This window comes from Chlorocebus sabaeus, chromosome 15 (assembly GCF_047675955.1).
Source record: "Chlorocebus sabaeus isolate Y175 chromosome 15, mChlSab1.0.hap1, whole genome shotgun sequence".
NCBI classification, from domain to species: domain Eukaryota; kingdom Metazoa; phylum Chordata; class Mammalia; order Primates; family Cercopithecidae; genus Chlorocebus; species Chlorocebus sabaeus.
In genome coordinates this window covers 48,237,421-48,259,391 of record NC_132918.1, presented here as the reverse complement: position 1 = coordinate 48,259,391, position 21,971 = coordinate 48,237,421, and the positions used below count along the sequence as shown (strand labels likewise).

At 40.8% G+C, this 21,971-nt stretch overlaps 1 protein-coding gene and 1 pseudogene across 1 annotated transcript in view; both read right to left on the bottom strand.

Moving 5' to 3' along the window:
* Positions 1–10,717: 10,717 nt before the first annotated feature.
* PCOLCE2 (procollagen C-endopeptidase enhancer 2) overlaps positions 10,718–21,971 on the bottom strand; it is a 71,789-nt gene continuing 60,535 nt past the window's right edge. The window contains exons 7-9 of the mRNA XM_008008838.3: positions 16,495–16,578; positions 13,871–14,038; positions 10,718–11,311 (exon numbers count right to left, since the gene is read on the bottom strand). Coding sequence (XP_008007029.1) covers positions 11,181–11,311; positions 13,871–14,038; positions 16,495–16,578 — 383 coding nt within the window. The 3' untranslated portion in view covers positions 10,718–11,180. The remainder of the gene's footprint in view (positions 11,312–13,870; positions 14,039–16,494; positions 16,579–21,971) is intronic.
* Positions 19,747–20,373, bottom strand: LOC119625612 (large ribosomal subunit protein uL2-like; annotated as a pseudogene).

Sequence of the window (21,971 nt, the reverse complement as noted above, 5' to 3'; positions counted from 1 at the left end):
AACGAATCTTTTGCCTGGGAAATTGTGAAAAAGAAAAAAAATCTGTGCTAATTTTGCTGTTACACCTGAAACTGCAAAAGTTACAGCCACAGTGTGGGAAGTGCTTAGTTAAGACGGAAAAGGCATTAAATTTGTGGGTAGATGGTATGAACAGAAGCGTGTTCCAGTTAACAGCAGTTGGGCTCAGAAGTATCTGTGGTTTCAGGCATCCACTGGGGTCTTGGAACATATCCCCTGTGGATAAGGGGGGACTACTGTGCCATGTTTTGAAATAATCTGCCAAAACAAAGACTTGTATGTGAACATTTCTAGAAGCTGTATTCATGCTGTCAAACTGAAAACAACCAAATGTCCATTAACTAGTGACTGGATCAGCAAATTGTACATCCATACAATGACAATTTATTCAGCAGTAAAAAGGAATTGTATCAGTCACAATCAGAGAAACAGAGCTACAAGGTATTTGCAGGCACACATGTATGTGTGTGTATAGTGATTTGTTTACAGGGATCTGATGTTACACAATTGCTGGAGTTGGTAAGCAGTCTCTGTAAGTCTCTATTTTTTCATCTAATGCTGGAGCAAAGCTGGAAGTCCACAGGGTAGGCAGGTGGGAAGAAAAGATGGATGTCAATTGGGAGAGATCAGGGACAAGCTGGAACCCATGAAGACAGACCAAGTCCCATGTGACTCCTCACATCTCCAACTTTATGATGTGGTACCCTGTTGGAGGAGTGTTGCCCTTTGCTACTTGCTTTTGCAAGTATGTTGCTAAACATTCACTTGGCCCAGGAATCAGAGAAGCTGAAGGAGGATCCAAGGAAAGGTGGGTCAGCTGTAGGCCTTGCTGCTGCCCCATATTAGCAAAGTGAACCGGCAGATAAGTTACAGCATGTGTGAGCTGCACAAGTGCCCACATCAAGAACAAAACAGCTGCTGCTTCACTTCTGCTCTCCAGTCTCACGCTAAAATGTCTCGTGTAACTGGAAGCATACAAGGAAGGGAATTTTGGGAAATATAACTAGCCAAGTTGATACATTATAAAGCCACCACAGGAACAAACTGCTGATATATGCAATAGCATGGATGAATTTTTAAAGTAAGTGAAAGAAGCCAGTCACAAAAGGCTACAATACTGCATGGTTCCATTTAGATGACATTCTAGAAAAGACAAAACTATAGGAACTGAAATCAGATCATTGAGTACCAGGGTCTAGTGGTCTAGGAGACGACTGACTGCACACTCATCAAACTGTATGCTTAAAAAGAGTACATTTTAATGTATAGAAATTATGCCTTAACAAACAAGACAAAAAATCTAAAATACAATGCTACAACATACTAAAATAAATAAGAAAATAGCAGTGGAATCTTCCAATTCATTACCACTGCCAAAGAAAGCGGTGCTTGCATATGCAAGTTGGTAGCCCATCACTCACACAGCACAATGGGGTACAGATAACTTCGTATTACTTTTTCAAATTCATTTTTGCTATTTGGGTTCTATGATTTTTCATTTAAATTTTGGAAACTATCAATTTCTAAAAAAAAAAAAAAAACAAAAACAAAAAACTTGGGATTTTTATTGGAATTGCTTTGAAACTAGAGACCACTTTGGGAAGAACTGACATCTTAACAGTATTGTCTGAACTATCAACATGATGTAGTTTCTCATTTATTTAAGTCTTCCTTAATTTCCCTTAGCAATGTTTTATAGTTTTTAGCATTGAAATCTAATAGCATTGTATATTAATAACTAAAAAAATAGAATGAGATTCTACTCACATGAAATCCCAATGAAGACGAGGTTGCTTATCATTTAGTTATGTGTTCAGATTTCAAAGCTTAACATCTTTCCTTAATTAGAGGTTGTTATTATTAATTGTTTGAGGGATGCAAACCAACTGCTAATCATTGAGTCTTTCTTAAAATGATAAAAATGGAAGTGCTCTTAATCTTATTAATAAACACTTATTATCTCTTTTCTACCTGATAAAGAAAACTTTGATTCCTTAGACTTCAAAATTTTTGCTTTCCTCAGAAAATACATGTATAAAATACCAAATAAATTGAGGGTATAGGTCCTGGGAGTAAACCAACTGGGTCTAGTTATTCAGATTACACTAAGAAACTAGTAATAGTATCAGGGATAATCACTGCTCTGAATTTCTCATTTGTAAGTTAATTTATTAGTTTTCTGGCATCACAGCCCCATTCATAAACAAGCTGTGTTTCTGAAAGATACACTTAGAAGAATTTCCCATTACAGTGCTTCTCTTCATTTGACAATTTCATATTGTGCTTTCCTATTCTGCTCTCCCTACCCACAGACTGAAATAAATACTTCAGATATGCAACACATAAATTAGGAAAAATTTTATATGCTAGTTGATGCTTTAAAAATAACCATCTTCTGTAATCCCAGCACTTTGGGAGGCTGAGGCGGGTGGATCAAAAGGTCAGGAGATCAAGACCATTCTGGCTAACACGGTGAAACCCCGTCTCTACTAAAGATACAAAAATTAGCCGAGTGTGGTGGCGGGCACCTGTAGTCCCAGCTACTCAGGAGGCTGAGGCAGGAGAATCATTTGAACCCGGGAGGCAGAGGTTGCAGTGAGCCGAGATTGCGCCATTGCACTCCAGCCTGGGCAACAAGAGTGAAACTCCGTCTCAAAAAAAAAAAAAAAAAAAAAAAAAAAAAAAAGATAAAATGATTGAGTGCTGTTTTAAGAATTTTAAGGAGGAAAATACACAAGCTGCCTCAGTAACTCATTCAGAAATTGAATTAATTCTGTGAGGTAATTCAGCTTCTCATTTTAAAATTCATTTCCTCCATTTTTATTTCAACAGAAAAAACAATCACAATATTTTCTGTGTTTGCTTGAATGCAGATGTCTTCTTCTCCCACCCACCCCCACTGACCCCAGTGACAGAGTCTCACAATATTTGCCAGGCTGGAAGTACAGTGGCTATTCACAGGGGCCATCAGAGCACACTACAGCCTCCAACTTCTGGGCTAAAGAGAACCTCCTACCTCAGCCTCCCAAGTAGCTGGGACCACAGGAGTGTGCTACTACACCCAGCCTCTTTCTTTTGAAAAGCTGTAAAACAAGACTAGGCACAGGAAGGAACAGTTCTCTCATTCTCTTCTGTATCCTCACTCTAAGTATGGTATTAATGTTGAATGGCACAAAGTTATTAAATGAAAATTTTAGCCATTATCCATTAGTGTAAATATTATAGGAATGACATCTAGTTTATTAAATACTCTTAACAATTGTGTGTTCCAGATCCTATTTTCTCAAACTGGATTAAAAGAAAACCCAGATTCTCTACTTCAACCTTCTAATTTAATACACAGGAAAACTAACATTTTGAGTAATTTGTCCAAGTTTATATACTGACTTGAGATGCTGAATTCAATTTATTTTTCCTATCAGTCAATACATATCCAAAAGCTTTCCATTTTTGAATTAGCTTCTCATTGTAGGTTCATCTTGGTCAGCAAACAGAGCTTAAGTCCCTACTTTTCTAAATGACTAATTTTTTAAAAACTTTTATGACAAGTGTCAAGCAGAGACAGCAAGATGAACAACAGCTGGAGGAAGAGGATGGACAGGTAGGTAGCGAACATCGTAGGAAAGGGGGAGTTAGCCTCAGAAAGTAACAACCAGACCAGAAGGGACCAGAGTGTGTTTAGAATAGACAGACTGGTGAATTTCATTTCTGTGCCACTTTCTTTCCTTATCAATTTGAATATTCAGCCAGGCATGGTGGCTCACACCTGTAATCTCAGCACTTTAGGAGGATGAGGGGGGTGGATCACCTGAGGTCAGGAGTTTGAGATCAGCCTGGCCAACACAGTGAAACATTAGCTAGGTGTGCTGGTGTGCGGCTGTAATCCCAGCTACTCAGGAGGCTGAGGAGGAGAATAGTTTCAACCTGGGAGGCAGAGGATGCAGTGAGCCGAGATCACGCCATTGCACTCCAGCCTGTTCAGCAGAGTGAAACTGCATCTCAAAAAAAAAAAAAAAGGAATATTCAAGGATCCAGAAACCATTTAAGACCATAAGGGATCTCAGAAAGGATCCAATTCAACTTCATGTTACAGAAAAGGAAACTAAAGTTATTCCATTGCCACACTGTGAATGAGAATCCAAGTCTTTTCCCTTTTCACTCAGGAGGCTCTTACCTGCATTATGTTTCTATTAATATCAGTTTTTTTATGAGATGAATTAATCAGATGTATGAAGTCTTGCTTTCAGCTTGTAAATTTTAATAGGTTTCTATACTTAAAAGCTTCATCTCATTGTTGAAATCTAGCCCAATCTTAGTATTAGAATGCTATAAGAACATCCTTCGGGCAAAGATGTTTCATTTATATCTAATCAAATTTTAGCCTTTTAAACTCAATTGTTGACTTGGTTTTTAAAAGGGAGAAGCAAATGACAAAAAAATCAAAACCAGAATTTTTAATAATAACTTTAGAATACCTCAGAACAAATTTTTATGTATATTCCAGAGCTACTCACCCAGAACACCCGATTCCGTGCATCCATGGGCAATCCCACACTTGTACATCCAGAGAGCCTCTGTCAAAAAGAGGCTATTCATGGCCCAGCGCAGTGGCTCACGCCTATAATCCCAGCACTTTGGGAGGCCAAAGTGGAGGATCACCTGAGGTCAGGTGTTCAAGACCAGCCTGGCCAACATGGCGAAACCTCATCTCTACTAAAAAAAATACAAAAATTAGCTGGGCGTGGTGGCGGGCACCTGTAATCCCAGCTACTCAGGAGGCTGAGGCAGAAGAATTGCTTGAACCCAGGGGGCGGAGGTTGCAGTGAGCCAAGATTGTGCCACTTCACTCCACCCTGGGCAAAAAACGGAAATTTCATCTCCAAGGTGGGGGGGAGAAAAAGAGGCTTTTTGTGCAAAGGGTCCTGAATTCAAGGCTCTTAATTATAAAAGGTAAAAAAAAATCAATATTTTGTCCTTAGGCTAGGGCTTATTTATACACCTAAGAGATAATAAGCATGGGGAATTTTCTATTTGAATCACCTGCAGGTTACCTTGGGTTTTTCTATCTGGATAAGCATAACATCTCTTTACTATAATAGTCTTGTTTCTCCATTTCCAATCCTTATATCACATATTTCACTGTCCTGCCTTACCACACTGTCTAGATCCCTCAGTGCAATTTCTAATAGATACGACAATTTCAGGCATTCATGTCTTACCACTGATCTTAACAGAAATGCTTTCAATATTTCACCATTAAGTATGAGCTTTGCTGCAGATTTTCTTGTCAACTTGAGGACATTTCTTTCTATTCACAGTTTTCTCAAGGTTAATTTTTTGTCAGGAATAAATGTTGAATTAGATTAAATGCTTCTTCTGCATTATTAAAATCAAATGAATGTTCTCCATCTATTGTGAATAGGGCTTAACAGTACCTTTCCCCATTCCGTTAAAATTTGACCTTTGTTTACTATAGTTTAGGTTACCTAGTAATCTGATAATACAGTAGGTCAGTTATGTTGCTAGGCATACTTGCTTATGGTAAAAATGAGCCGATAGGTAAACTGCATCTGGATTGGGAGGAACAATCCTTGAACTACGAATACCTGATGGAGGGACATCGGCTGTGCTTTCCTGAGTGCGTAACTCTTACAACTAGGCACGTCATCTATGAGAAGTCAGGAAGCTGTGCTACGGAGTTGTAAGAGATATTGGCTTCTGTGGAGATGTGACCTTTCAGCTGGTGTGTCTACACCCACTTGTGTTCACCTGACTGAATCTTTTTTTTCTCCTTGATTCTGAGACATCATCTAGGGAGGCAAAGGAAAACAGCTAATGTTTGGCTGTGTAAACTTCTGCCAGAATGTTACAAGGATTCTCACAGAAAAAGAAATTCTGACACTGTCCTTCTGCTAAACTCTCACCCCTGTGCTATATCCTTCTGAGGACATTGGTACCAAGAAAGATCCCTGGTGCTTTTAAGAGCCTGAAGGTTTCGTTGCACCTCAGTCTCCCTAGTTAGTATTGCAGATCTATTTATTCTGTAAAGTATGTTCATTGATTTTCTTTTTTTATTATTATTATTACTATACTTTAAGTTCTAGGGTACATGTGCACAACGTGCAATTTATTACATATGTATACATGTGCCATGTTGCTGTGCTGCACCCATTACGTTCATTGATTTTCTAATGTTAAATCAACCATGCATCCCTGGGATAAACCCAACTTGATCATGATCTGTTTTGTTTGCTGAATTTTGTTTGACAATGTTTTGTTTAGAGTATTCGCACCTATGTTCATAGGTGGAAGCAAGTGGACTGGAGATTTTCCTGGTTCCTACTGTCTCTAAATTTTGGTATTAACATTATATTAATCTCATAAAAAGAATTGCTGAGTGTTCCTTCTTTACGTATACTCTGGAATAGTTTACGTTAGATCGATAGTATTTATCACTTAAATGTTTGGTAGGCCTTCCAGGTAAAACTAGGCCCCAAGTTTTATTTGAGGAAATATTTTAAACTACAGGTTAAATTTCTTTAATGATTATAGGACTATTTAGGTATTCTATTTCTACTTGAGTCTGTGTTAAGTTCTCAATACCCAGCTTCACCTTCCCCCTCGGAATTTGTCCACTTTACCTAAGTTTTCAAATCTATGAGCATAAAGTGATTCATAGTATCTTATTACCTTTTAAGATTCTGAAAAATCTGCAGTAAAGTCCTCTTTCAATACAAAATTGGTTTATTTCTCTGTTTTTACTTCTTTTCTCGCTTAATCTGGTCAGAGTTTTGTCAATTACATTAGTCATTTTAAAGAACATTTGGCTTTCCTTTTTTCTATCATTTAAGATGACAATTTTATTCAATTTCTGCTCTATGCTATTTTCTCCTACCTTTTAAAAGTTTATGCTGTTTTCCTTTTACTAAGTTCCCAATTTGTAGCATTCACAAATTTCCACCCTTTCTTTTATAATGTAAACACATAAGATTATAAATTTTAAAGTGTTGGTTAAGCTGCATTTCATACATTTTAAAATGCAGTTTTTCTATTGTTCAGTTTTTAATATTTTGTTTTCCATTATGGTTTCCTTTTTATCATGAGTTGAAAGTACATTTCTTAATTTCCAATTTTTTTTTCATGTTTTTTGTTGTTTACTTTTTCTTATTAATTTCTAGTTGTTTACTGTTGTTAGAGAAGGCTATCTGATACTACTTGTTTGAAATTTGTTGGACTTTGCTCCATGGTACATGGCAAGTTCTGAAATTGTTCCATATGAGCTCAAAAATAATGCGCCCTTGGTTCTGTTCTATATATGTGTGTTAGGTAAATCTAGCTAATTGTGTGGTTCAACACTTCTATATTTTTAATGTTTTCTCTTTTAAATCTGTCAATTACTGAGAGAAACACGTTAAAACCTCCCGTTATGATGGTGAACTTGTCCATTTCTATTTATACTATATCAGATTTAGTTATATATTTTGAAGGATGTTATTAGCTGTGTGCAAATTTAGAATTGTTATATCTCCTTGTAACTCTCTTCATCTTGAGTAATGCCTTGAAGTTTTTTTTTTCTAGTATTAATAAAACCATACCATTTTGTTTTGGTTAATGTTTGACTGGTATACCATATTTATCTTTTTCTATCCCTTTCAACTTTTCTGGGTCCTCATGTTTTAGATGTCTCTTTCAAATAGCACATAGTTGTATTTCTTTTTCTAAGCCAATCTGACCATTTTGACGTATAACTTTCAGTATTTAGTTTAGGTATTTACTGAAATTATTGATATGTTTGTATTTTTACCTTATTTTGTTGTATTTTTCCTGGTTTCACTTTCTTTAACTTCTTTTTTTTTCCTCTGCTGGTTTTAAACGTTGATGCTCTATTTATATTATTTATGCTCTATTTATATTATTATTTTATTACATTACCCTAGATAAATTGATGGAAATACTTAAGTTATCAAAGTCCTAAGTTAATATCTTTATCTTTCTCTCTCCCAATATGAAGTCTTTAAAATACTTAGGTCAAACCTTTTTAAAAAATGTTTGCTTGCTAATTGAATTGCAGATTTTTTGTTTCCATTTATATAAAAATATATAAATTTGTTTGCTTAAATCCATGAACTCAAGCAAAAGGTGCTTCTGATTAATATTACCTAACTCACGTTAGAACTTTCTGATTAGTGGCTGTTTAATTATAGGGCTTTTCTTTAAGGGAGATTTTTTTTGTCATTAGTTGATACCATTTAAATAGTCCAGAAGTAAATGGGAGCCTGGTAGCAATGGTCTATTGACACATGAAAGAAAAGAAGGTAAATGTCTTCCAATTAAGGTTAACTTGCAAGTAAATAAATAATGGAATTTAAGACTTTGGAACTTGGCAAAATTCTTAAATGTTCATTTACGGGAATTCAAAGGATGAAAATCAAGCTAGCAAGATGCTCTGAAACAGTGAGATTTATTTAGAATTTTGAAATGTTTTGTGATATGTTAGTATGGTCACCTATTCATTCTTCATGTGTATTTGATTCCCCAAGTATAAATACTTATTAAAAACAAAAACCTCATCAACTATTCTTGAAAAATAAGCAATTTCTAAAAGAGAAAATAGTATGGGATCCCAAAAGTTATGTAGTCTAACTCCCTCAAATTATAACTAAGGAAACTAAACCTCAGTCAAAATAAAGGTGTCTTAGTCCGTTCTGTGCTGCTATAACAGAATATCTGAGACTGGGTAATTTATAAAGAACAGATATTTATTTCTTACAGTTCTGGAGGCTGGGAAGTCCAGAGTCAAGGGCCCACATCTGCTGACAGCCTTCTCGCAGCATCGTCCCATGGCAGAAGGCGGAAAGGCAAGAGAGCACATGAACACATCAACACATGTGCATGCCCAAAAGAGAAAGAGACGGATGGAATGGGGAATGCAAGGGGCCAAATTCATCCTTTTACCAACGACCCATTCTCACGATAACTAACCCACTCTCGTGATAATGTCATTAATCCATTCGTGAGGGCTCTGCCTCATAAAAGAGCGCATCTCTCAACACTGTTGCACTGAGGATTTACTTTCCAACACGTAAACTTTGGAGGATACATTCAAACCAGAGAAAAATGATTTTATAAAAAGGAAAGAAGTTACAAAGTGGATGTTATTCCAGAAAGAGCAGCTTCACGATTCATCTTGATTATCTCTGTTCTGAATAATTGAAGTAAAAGACAAACCAGTGCCACACACTGTTAACCGTGAATCCCCTAAACAGTTGTAAAATATTGTGTCAGAGATGTCAATAGTATGAGTAGTTCTCAGTTTTTACCCCACTATGACGCAAGCCCCCACTCACCTAAAGAAGTCTTTCCGCTGGTCATGCAGAAGAAGGTTGATACCCGCCAGCATGCTGCTTATAATTCACCAATAGGAGATTCTATTCGGAAGGAAGAAATACTGAAATCTTTAGGATTCCCTCCTAAGTCCCAGAACATGTATTCTTGAAGGGAAGCAACTTGCTTTGAGAAGGCTGGAATCAATAAGGAATCCACAGTCATATCTTGGCTGGGCGCAGCTGGTTTGCGAAGTTCAGCTGGCTAAGAGAACTTTCTAAAAGCTGCCACTGGCCAGGGAAGCCAGTCACCCAGTCATCAGGGTCTTCTAGTTCATGTACTTCCTCAGCTGCAGAATTCCCTGGTGCTGATGGCTCCTCAATGGGAAAGTATAGGAGCAGTTTCTGACCTGCCTGCCAGCCCAATTTTGTAGCTTCCTTAGGCTCACCCAGCTGCCGTAACAGAGGGAATATTCCTTTTGAACTTCTATTTTGCCACCCTTTAAATGTCTGGTCATCCTAGGACTGGGAATTATTGTTTTCATCTAAAAGAGTATTTTCCCTTATTTCCAAAACTTTGCTTCTACCGTGGAAGAGTTTGTGACCCACATCTTTGTTCATCCCTAATGTTCCTTCAGCCTTCTTTGGATAGGGATGGTTGTCCGCTCTCCCACAGCCCCTGGCTGGTAACGTTCTACAGGGCTGGTTGCTGCACTCATACAGTTGTGCCTTAAGCAGCTCTGTGTGAATGATGGTCCTTTTGCTGTTCTTCCACTAATGAGTGAAAATAGTTTTCTCAAAGGCTCTTAGCTGATACAGCCTGATCCAGTTAACTGGGGATGAACAGGGCAGGAGTGTCAAGCTCACTTCTAATTTCAAGTTCTGTAAAATGACCAATTATTTAGGCTAGTATTTACTACCCTTAGTATTAGTATTTAGTACTTCACTCTTCACATTAGGATAAGAGGGCTTTCCTCTGGGGGTAGGGAAGGCTATTCTAGTGACAGGGCAAAGGGTTTGGAATTAGGACTCTTTAGTTTGGTCGTTTTGTCTCTTAGGAGACATGTGCTCTGGCAAGTCACTAAACATACCTGAGCTTCCGTTTCAATTACAAAATGAAAGAGTGTGGACTAGATCCCTGAGAGATGTTATTCTAGCACTAACATTCTCTGTTTCTGCAGATAGAAGAATGATAGTCTACTGACATTACTGAATCCATTTAGTCCCTGAAACTCTTGGAATGCTCTTTTAGCAAAGCGTAAATTGATACAAAGGGAATCTTATGCATAAATAACACTATTTTTATTGCTAAAAGGGAATATTCCTTCTACAATGTCCCACTATCTATAAAAAGAAGTTTAGTGGCTGTTCTGTAATCCTTTAAAAATATTTTATTAAGCATTGATTTAGAAAACGCAAGACAAGATTGTAACACCTCAGGGCAAAGGCTTGAAGGTGAAACAAATATCACTATAAATATTGCACTTCTAAAATCTCTTTTTGACATCTTCACACAACTCAATTCTAAAATATCCTTTTACAGAGATGTATAAATAAACTGCTTCCAAGCTGTCAACGCTTGACATTTTTGGCTTCCTATCACCACACTAAGTCAGCAGGTTTCCAATCAGATAGCTGCTCCTCTGACAGCAGGCAAAGAACTTCCCTCAGCTATCTCCGAGGCCTCATACCTCCATCATGTGAAGAGTCAATCAGTCCCATCTTTCGGAATGCTCTTTCAGAATATGTAATTTTATAAGTATTTTTTTTTTCTACTGAGAGAAAATAGATCTTTCAAAGGCAATGGCAGAATACAGCTTAAATGGACACAGTTCACTGTTAACACTGCTTGTTTTTTAAGGCATTCAGAAGCTTCTGATTCTTGGTCTTGAACATCATGATAAAGCTGTTTGGCATGATTTTGCCTCGCCCATCTTCACCTACTTGGCCCATAATAATGTAATTTAGACCTAAAGAAAGAGAATACAGAAATTAATCTTTTTCTCTATGTATGATGTATGAAACAACTTAGACCGTAAGTTACCTCTAGATAAATGTTCTCTTCTCCAGATGGTAAGATTATACATGTATTCCATCTAGGATAAAATCTGAGTTTTCTTGTTTTTGCTTTTTAGAGATGGGGGTCTTGCCATATTCCCTAGGCTGGTCTTGAACTACTGAGCTTAAGCAATTCTCCTGCCTCAGACTCCAAAGTAGTTGGGACTACAGGCACACGCCACTGATAAAATGATAAAATCTTGTTTAAGACTCTCATCAGCAAAAAGCCAAATTCAACTAGTAAGGTATTTCGGCTACGCTCACCCCAGGAAACTGGACTGAGTGGTCAGATCCAGCCATGTTCCGCTCTGCAGTGCTGTTGGTCTGTTGTGGTTCCAAATGCCTGACATGAAGATGGTACCGCATTAACGTGAAAGACTCTCCTTCCTTGAGGGGCCTCCAGGGCTTCGTGATGGGCCATCCTCAGATGGCTTCTCAATCCCATCATGTATCTGGATTTTCCTGGCATTTGGCAACCAATGATCCACTCTCTTATGTTGCTGTTGTCTTGAACTTTAATCAACATCTCAAACATGTATGCTATGTAAGCTTCTTGAGGGCACAGATGGATCATATACTACTTGCATTTGTACAGTTTCTTGCAAAACATCGATGTCAAGAGTACTTATATTGGTTATACTATGTTTTTATACATGGGTGTGACTGGCTAAGTTAGGCCTAGACTGGGGCCTGAGGTGTTGGGTCACTCTGAATATTTACATTACCTCAGAAATAAATCAGAAAAAAAGGTATTTGTTAATTCCTCCTTTAATCTCCCTTTCCCCTGGTGTGTCATAGAGAAAATGTGTCCTTTTTCTCTTGCATTTTCCTGTGTGGGTTGACCTTGTCACCACAGTGGTCTGTGAGAGTCTGGGCAAGCAATGCTGCCTCAAGGCTGAAGTGCTAGCAGCATTATGAGACCTTACAGAATCTTGAGGTGCAATATCTGCTGTTCTGGCAGTTCTGGAAAGAAATTTCTCTTTTACAGAGCCTTTGTGATTCTCTCTGGAGAGTCAACATGAGGCTACTAGCCTCCTGACTTCTCTGAACAATCTGAATTCACAGTAAAGGTTGCTTTATTTTTAAATTTTTTCTTTTTTTAGACAGTCTTGCTCTGTCACCCAGGCTGGAGTGTAGTGGTGTGATCATGACTCACTGCAGCCTCGACCTACTAGGTTCAAGGCATCCTCCTGCCTCAGCCTCATGAGTAGCTGGGACCACAGGTGCCCACCACCACATCCGGATACATTTTTTTTATTTTTAGTAGAGAGGAGGTGTCACTATGTTGCCCAGGCTGGTCTCTAACTCTTGGGCTGAACTAATCCTCCCGTCTCAGCCTCCTAAATTGCTGGGACGGTAAAGCTTTCTTGAAGTGGATATTCTGTCTCTCTCTCTCTCTCTCTCTGTGTGTGTGTGTGTGTGTGTGTATGTGTGTGTGGTTTGGTTTGGTTTCTTGTCGGAGATGTTCGTAACAAGACAAGGAAAGGAATGAGCTGAGGTTGAACTGAGAAATCATGGTATATCACGTGGTGGAATACCAGGCATGATACCATTCCAAAGAAAGAGATCGGTCTCTATGTGCTGTTACGGAAAGATGTCTAGAGCTTACGTAAGGGAAAAATTGCAGAACTTGTGTATAGTATGAGTCCATAAGTGTATATGCCCATGCTTTATACGGATAGAAACTTTCTAGAAGGAACTTAAATTTTTTTTTTTTTTAAGAAATAGGGTCTCACTACATCACCCAGTCTGGTCTTGAACTTCTGGGCTCAAGCAATCCTCCCACCTTGGCCTCCCAAAATGCTGGGATTACAGGCATGAGCTACCATGTCTGGCTGGAAGGAACTTTTCAGAGTACTTCTAGGGAAAGGAAAAGGGTTTCACTTTTAATACTCTTATCTACTTATTTCAACTTTTTAAAAACCATGAAGCATATGTTACTTTCATAAGTTGTTAAATATATATTCCTAAAGAGTCATGTGCCTCTAGCTCTAGAGTAACTGTCTGTTTTTCGTAATTTCTTTCAACAAACTCATTCCCATCCATGGACTTAGTAGTCCTATCTCTGCAAATGATTCCCAGATCCTTGAGTCTAGCCCAGAGATACCTCCCTCTTCTGAACATCGGGTCTGCATTTCCTGCTGGCTGCTGGATATTTTCTTTAAACCTAGACAGTACTGGCACCTTCAGTGCAATAGTCTAGAATCTCTCCACCCTGCACTGCTCTGTGTGTCTGCTGCTTACTGACTCAACTTCAAACACTTCTTTCACTTGTTCATCATGTCCACTACCCCTTCTTCTGCCACAAGTTACAAGCACTTGGATGAGAGCCCAATTCTTCCTGACTCCAAAGGCCTTCCTGCTCTGAAAGAAGTGGGCAACATATTAGCCCTGATTTGACTTCCCTAGACCAACCATGGCATGGAAAATCCATGGCTTGCTCAGAGAGACCCAGTTTTCTCCCTACTCACCTCTTCTGAGGAGAGGGCACTGCTTGCAGACCACAGTGAGCCTGGCACTCATGTTCTTGCCCGCCTGCTGAATCGCCAAATTTCCCTCTTTGTAGATGTTGATGATCGAGACTGTGGCGTGCAAACTCCCACCACGAGTGACGGTTGTGATGACAGTGCCGGCTAATACTGCAGAAGAAAACATTTTGAAATGACGTGACAGTGAAGACAAATGCAAGCAGAACTGAAAAACAAGTTTACATTCTTCTAAGTTTCAGATACGAAACATTTTAATGTTAAAGAAAAGGCCCTCGTAGAGGTTTCACATTTGCTTCTGTACATTTGTCACCAAAATGCAGGTTGGAGCTGTCATGTTACCCTGGTTGTTGGGGACTGATAACCAGAAGAGAAGCCTAAATACTTGCCACACTGCGGTCCACTGCCAAGGCTGAAACTCTTTAAAATGTTTTATCCAACATGTGGTTGATTGTCAGGGGATAGTCTGGCTTATGAGGCTCTACCTGTGAATACTCAAAAAGACCTTGTATCTGTAGAGGCAGCGCCATGCTAAGAGATTGCGCAATGGGGGTTTGGGCCACGAAGATGTGAGTCTTTGAGTCGGTGTGGGTGTGTAGCCAGCTTTCTGTGTTCTCCTCACCCTTCTCTGTAGCTGTCCTTTCTTCCCGAACTTTTGTTCATTCCCTGGGTCCTCATCTCTGTCTAATTATCAGTAAAGCTCTGTCTTCTGTGGTCTATTCTCTTTCTTATCCACTCTGTTTATTTCATTTAACAAGCTGAAGTATAGAACTGAGGTATTAACTTAAACATTTTTTTCTTTAAAAAACTCTAGTAAAATTCAGTTGATTTTCATTACGTAATCCCCTGTTTTTTCCATCAGACACTCTGAGAAAAGTCTCTCTTTACAGCCACAGAAGGAAAGATGCTGTCTTTCTCACGGAGGTGCTTCCTGCATTCTGGGGGCTTGAGTGAGGACAGTTCCTCGTGGTGCAGGACTTGCACTGAATATGGTTTTGTTTGTTTGTTTGTTCTGAGACGGAGTTTCACTCTTGTTGCCCAGGCTGGAGCACGATCTTGGCTCACTGCAACCTCCGCCTCCCGGGTTCAAGTGATTCTCGTGCCTCAGCCTCCCGAGTAGCTGGGATTACAGGCATGTGCCACCACACCCAGCTAATTTTGCATTTTTAGTAGAGACAGGGTTTCTCCATGTTGGTCAGGCTGGTCTCGAACTCCCGACCTCAGGTGATCCGCCTGCCTCGGCCTCCCAAAGTGCTGGGATTACAGGTGTGAGCCACCTCACCTGGCCTGAATACATTTTTTTACCAGCCTTGTCCTTCCTAGAAAAATCAGTAGCAGTTCCTAGTTATTGTGACAACCAAAAAAATGCAGTAATCTAACATGTCTACCACTCCCCAGGGAACCATTACCAGCCCTGGTTGAGAACCAGTGGCTGGTGATAGATTTGGTCATTTTGCCATGTAAGTGGTCACATTAATGGAATAAATCAAGTTTTGGACAGGGTTAATCTGACTCCTTCAGAATAAAGTGAACACTCACTGCTTAGGCAGTGTGCAATGTTCATAAAATCAGAATTCCTATGATGCTTTATGTTGATCCTGTGTGATGAGTGTTCACTGCAAAATTCAGTGTATAGTCAGGTGGAATCAGTGGCTCCCAAGACACAGGGAGGGAGACTTCCTGAAGCACCTCCTGCAGAAGAGTAAACCGGACGTGGTAGCAATTACACGTGGTGTCGCTTTCAGTTTTATGCCAGTTATTTGAATTTCAGCATGTGAACTCTAGTAAGGTTTAGGGCCCCACAGTCTTCAGTGTCTTCACACCTTCACTATGATACAGCTCGTCTGGACTACAGAAGTCACTTCAAGGCACAGAAAAAGCAAGCAAAGCCTCTCTGGGGAAGTTTGGTTTGGGGAAACCTATTTAGGCCATAGCAACTTGCTCTTCCTGATCAGATTTGTCTTAAATGTTCCTTTTAAGCCACTTAAAAAATAACCGAGATAATTAAGTTTTGTATCTTTTGCTCTTAAGTAGCTTTCATAGATGGTGCCATTTTTCCATTGGAAAAACTCTTAAAAATTCTAAATCTTTAAAGAATACCTCCTCAGGTTCCAGTTTGTAAGAGTTTCCAAATGGACTCCAGATTTCCAACTTTTGCTTCAGTACTTTGGAAAGGCAGTACAGGGAAAACACTTGAATTTCTTCTGAGAGAGGCCAGCTTCTGAATATAAGCGTGGGTATGTTTCTAATTTACTTAAGTTGAAGTACAGATGTGTGAAAAAATACTCTGCATATGAAAAATATGTAAGGAAAAAAGTACATAGGTTTTTTGCAGGAATAGTCAGCCAGAATACGCAGTGTGGCAGTACCATGTAACAAGACCCAAATTATTAAACTTAATAAGAAAAAAAGTATATTTTCTAAATCCATATTTTTCTCAGCTGTGAAATCTAACAATTTGACCATTCTCGTGTACAGGCAGGTATTTTCTTGGATAAACGAGTGGCGTTACTGACCCTTCACCACAAATTCATAGGAATTCCTTTGAGATGAAGCATGCAGCCTCAAGTTTCTGGTTAAAGAGAAAAAGACTGGCTCTTCTTTCTTACCAAAGTCACTTGAACAATAGTTGCCCTCCAGAGTCCCCGTCCGTCTACACTTTTGTTGACACAGGACCACAGTGGGCTTTAAACCTTAATTCAAAGAAGACATAAGTTTTAGGAAAAATGAATTCAAGCATAACTGGTCTTTAGTTCTGAATCCACCCATTTAAACTTATCATTTATTTCCCTCAGCCACCAATCTATCACTGCGAAGAAAAAATTTAACACCATGCAAAATAAATTCTCCATGCTACCAACTACTGCTCTAATTTCGCCAGGGCAACTCAATACCCTCTACTGAATTTTAAACCTGAGATCAAAGATAGCACAAATGTAGCACTGTTCTCTTCTTCCTTTATATAAAACTAACACTATAAGAAAATATAGACATACTCTGAGTGTGTGCCCTGTTTAGAAAAACCCAGAACAACAAATTGGAACTCACAGAATGTAGTTTAATCCCTCACTTTACAAAAGGAATCCTAGGGTGTTCCCCTGAGGACGTCCTTAAAACATGCAATTGCCTCAACATGAGTAGTATAGGTTTTTAGAAATACTGTTCATGTGTAAAGTGTGTTACATCTGTAATTAGATGCAACCAATCACTAAATATTTATTTTGAGCCTGGCACTGGCTATAAGGGTCTTAAGAACTAAGAAGCAGACAAATTTAAAAGTAAACCAAATAGACAAAACACAGCAGTTCTTAAGTACGAGTAAGTACGGGTGATGCTGCCCCCAGTAGGCATCTGGCAGTATCTAGAAACATTTCTGGTTATCACAACTAGAGGGTGCTGCTAGCATCTAGTGGGCAAATGCCAGAGACGCTGCTGACATCCCACAGAGAAAAGGAGAAAAGGATAGTCCCCGCAACACAGAAGGATCTGGCCCAAAATATAAACAGTGCCAAGGCTGAGAAACCCTGGGTTAACAACGTGAAAACAGTTCATCCTCATAATCATCTTAAAAATGTTTCAAAAATAGCTGCTAATTCTTCCTTTCTGTGTGACAATATGCTAGGAAAAACTAAACAGAATCACGATAACAGAATTGCCCTTGTTGGGTGAATATCTGCAATTGTAATATTGCTCTTCCAACAGGTCCCACCAACTCCTCTGTTAATTTATTATTTATTTGTTTTGAGATGGAGTCTCGCTCTGGGAGTGGTGTAATCTTAGCTCACTGCAAGCTCTGCCTCCCGGGTTCAAGCAATTCTCCTGCCTCAGCCTCCAGAGTTGCTGGGAATACAGGTGTGCACCACCACACGTGGTCAACTTTTGTATTTTTAGTAGAGACTCGGGTTCGCCATGTTGGCCAGGCTGGTCTTGAACTGCTGACCTCAGGTGATTTGCCTGCCTTGGCCTCCTAAAGTGCTGGGATTACAGGCGTAAGCCACAGCGCCCAGCCTGTACCCCCTACTTAACTCCAAAAGGAACCTGAAGCACATAGCAATATTAAAACATACGTAATTTAATGTTAAAATACATATAATAGCTTACATATGCATTTTTTAAAAAAGAGAGACACAGAAAGAGCTCAGAAGGTGTTTGGAAGGGAAGAGTCACACCACTGTTCCAGAAGTTGGGAAACTCACTTCAGCTGTAAATTTACAGAATTAAATTTACTCAATTAACCGAGTCAAAAAGTTGTGGTATCTCTGATGGCGAGCCCTTTCCCGGGCCCATTGGGAACCAGCTGCTTCTCAGCCTCGGAAGGTCAGTCTGGAAGTGGGGTGGGTGTCCCACATGCCCTTCTCCCGCTTTGGTGGGGCCTGCTGTCTGGCCTGCAAGTCACTGGCTCTCTCCTTCCCCTCCACATTTTAACTGGCACCTGTCTCCTTGCCCTTCACTCACAAAGCTGGTCCCTGGTTCTCGGCCCTCCCTGGCTGTGTTCCCGAGATTGTTTCTGTGGGTTCACCCTCCCATGCCTGATCCCGCAGTCCTGTGGCCTCATCTACGCCAGGGACTTTCCTGGACACTCAGTTCCGGCCTCGGATGTCTTCATGCTATGGCTGTTCATTGTCAGTCTGTCAAATTTAGACCTGCTGGCATCCAGCGTTCTCCCCTTCAAGCTTATTTATTTAATTACTCTATGACTACGTTTTCTTCCATCTTTGATGGTTCAACACATTGGCTGCTCTCATTTTTCCCAACCCATCAACCCTAGCCTGTCTTTACCTCCTCAGCAATTTGATTTCATTTCCATGGTCCATTATTTCAATCATTTTCTACACAATGCCTTAAGGTCCCTACCCCTCTGTCCTTTAGCCCTGTATGAATCTGCAGAGAAATCTGTTTTTCCTGTGCCTGCCCTGAGACAACTGATTACACAAATGGGCCTTCAGCGGGGTGACAGGCTGGAGATCAGCCTACTCTCCGATTTCCACAGCGCTTTTTCAAACTCTTTCTCATTCTCCTAACCTCCCGTGCTGCCACTCCCTTCTCCCTCTCAGAGGTGACCCTGCCTATTTTCCAGGAAGAAGAGAAGCATAGCAGAAAATGTCCTTGAGATCCCCACCAAACCTCCAAGTCATCGTTATACCATCTCTCTTCTTTTCCTCCTCCGAGAGAGGGGACACCTCCTCTGACCTGGAGTCGTGCCTTCTGTGAGTCCTCTGGAGCCAGCCCCTTGCACCTTTATTGAAACTTTCCTTCTCAGTTTATTGCTTCTGTCTGCCATTGCCTTCTTCTTCTTTGCTAGTTACTCCCATCAACATAAGCAGCTTTAAGACTCTCAAAGCGTCTCCTTCTTTAAGGCCGAACTTGGGGAATGAGCTACTGAATTTCCTATATCAATTTGCCGTGTTGCACACTCCCCTCAGCACACACTGTCTGGGTTCTGCCAGCACAACGCCACTTACATAGATTGTGTTGGCGTCTCCAGTAGCCTCCATGTCATGAAACCAAATGGAAACATTGTAGTCCTCCCTTATTGGAAGTCTCACCAATGCTTGACTCACTGATCACTCCCTTTTGAAACATTCCCTTCCTCAGCTTTCAGCTTTCAGGACACATCTTCCCAGTTCTCCTCCCTCCTCCCTCGCCACTCCTTTTCAGTCTCCTTGGCCAGTGTAACCTTCTCTTTTAACAGCTGGAAATTTCTAGAGGGTTAATCTCAGCTCCTCTCCTCCTCCTGCCCTCAATCTCTCTCTAGGTCATCTCCTTCTTAATCATTGTTTCAACTATCTATGTATTGATGACTCTTTAATTTTTTTTTTTTTTTTTTGGCATAAAGACAAACTTTATTCGGCCCCTCAGCACTAGTTCTCTTTCTCCTGCACGGTCTTGGTTCCCCAGAGACGTCCAGTCTGGCGGGCAGCAGTGAGATCCACTTTGCAGCCAGCAGGGTCATCTCTGCAGACGGTGGAGGGCTTGCCGATGTGCTGGTGGTTGCCGCCTCCAAAAGGATGCTCCATAGGGTTCATGGCCACATCCCATACTCGTGGCCAGCAGTTCCCCTTTGCCTTATATTTGTGGTAGGCTCAGCCAGCCTTCAAGATGGGTTTGTCAATTCGGCAACCTCCAGCCACCACACCAACCACAGCTCTGTTGGCTGAGAAGATAACCTTCTTGGAGCCAGAGGTCAGCTTCACACGGGTCTTCTTGGTCTCAGCGTTGTGGGAGATAATGGTGGCATAGTTCCCAGATGCCTACGACAGCTTGCTACGGCCTCCAGGCTTCTCCTCCAGGCAGCACACGATCATACCCTCAGGCATGGTGCCCACAGGGAGCACACTGCCAATGTTGAGTTGGGCCTTCTTGCCGCAATACACAAACTGGTCCGTGTGAATGCCCTCAGCAGCAATGAACAGCTCCACCCACTTCTTAAACCAGTACAGATCCCGGAAGACCACCTTGGCGAGGGGCGCGTTGTGGCCCGGGTTGTGGGTGATGGGTCACTCTTAAATTTAAATCTGGCTTAAATCTTTCTTTTGGTTGGCCAGGTGGTGGCTCAGGCCTATAATCCCAGCATTTTGGGAGGCCGAGGAGGGTGGATCAGCTGAGGTCAGGAGTTCGAGACCAGCCTGACCAACATGGAGAAACCCCGTCTCTACTAAAAATACAAAATTAGCCGGGCTTGGTGGCACATGCCTGTAATCCCAGCTACTCGGGAGGCTGAGGCAGGAGAATCACTTGAACCTGGGAGGCGGAGGTTGCGGTGAGCCAAGATCGTGCCACTGCACTCCAGCCTGGGCAACAAGAGTGAAACTCCGTCTCAAAACAAAACAAAAAAATCTTTATTTTGGTCTGGAGACCCATGTATCCCTATGCATAGCATATCCACTGGAAAATCTCACAGACACCTCAAACCCAACAAAGCCACTGCCTAATTTATAAATCTACCTCCAAATCCAGTTCTCTACCTCAGTGGACAGTGGCAGTATCACCCCAGCTGTGCAAGCCCGGGACCTGGGAGGTATTCCTGACACCTCCCTGACCTCCCTAGTCCAATGAATCACCAAGGCCTGTCACTGTCTCCCTCTCATCTCTTGACTCTCTTTGAATTTGTGCCATAGCACAGTTCACCTGGACCAGCACGAGATTCTGATGACCCGCTGGACTTCTACGATTCATTCACCCGGCAGTGGCCACAGTGATCTTTGTAAAATGTGAAACTAATCCTGAACTTTCCTTAAACCCATCAACAGCTTACCCCACACATAGGATAAAAACAAAAATACTTAGAGCATAGGAGAGAGTTGGCAAGGCCTGAAGATGAAACTAGAAAGAGAGGCTGGGGACAAAGTGTGAAGGGTCTGACATACCACGGGAAGGGGTTTGGGCTCCCATGTGGTCCAATCTGGTAGTCACTAGTCACATGAGGCTTTTCAATTTTAAATTCATTAGAATTAAATTAGAAATTCAGTTCCCCAATATCATAGCCACATTTTAAGCGCTCACAGTGGCTGCCATATTGGATAGCATAGCTGTAGACAACACATTTAATGGAAGAACAACATGGTCTACTCGGTGTGATGGGAGCAGGGTGGGGCATGAGGTCGGGAGAAAAGACAGAAGGTATCAAAGATGACCCTGAGTGAGGCTACTGATGCTGCGGACGTGCTTGGGAAAATAAGTGGAGAAGTAGGCTTGAGGCAGAAAATAGTGTGATAAAAACAAGTTTGTCTATGCTTTCATTTAAACAGCTACAGTCACATTGTGTCCAGGAGAGAATTACAAATCCATGCTTGCGATTTCAGAGAAAGTTCAGGATGGAGATAAAAGCAGGGGAACCACTAGCTCAATAGGTGTGACCAGATAATTCACTAGAAAGAACATGGACACCAAGGCTTATTGAGCTGAGCTGGAGAAATACAGCAGTTACAATGAGGCAGTACACGTCCATACCACACGGTGGCGCACTTGCGGAATGAGAGGAAACGTTAGACCCAGAGGCGCCTGCCTGTACTCAGCCCCAGCCTGGGTGTACATGGAAAATGGGGGCAATAAAGCTGGGCTTATTTCAGCCTATTTTATATCTTAA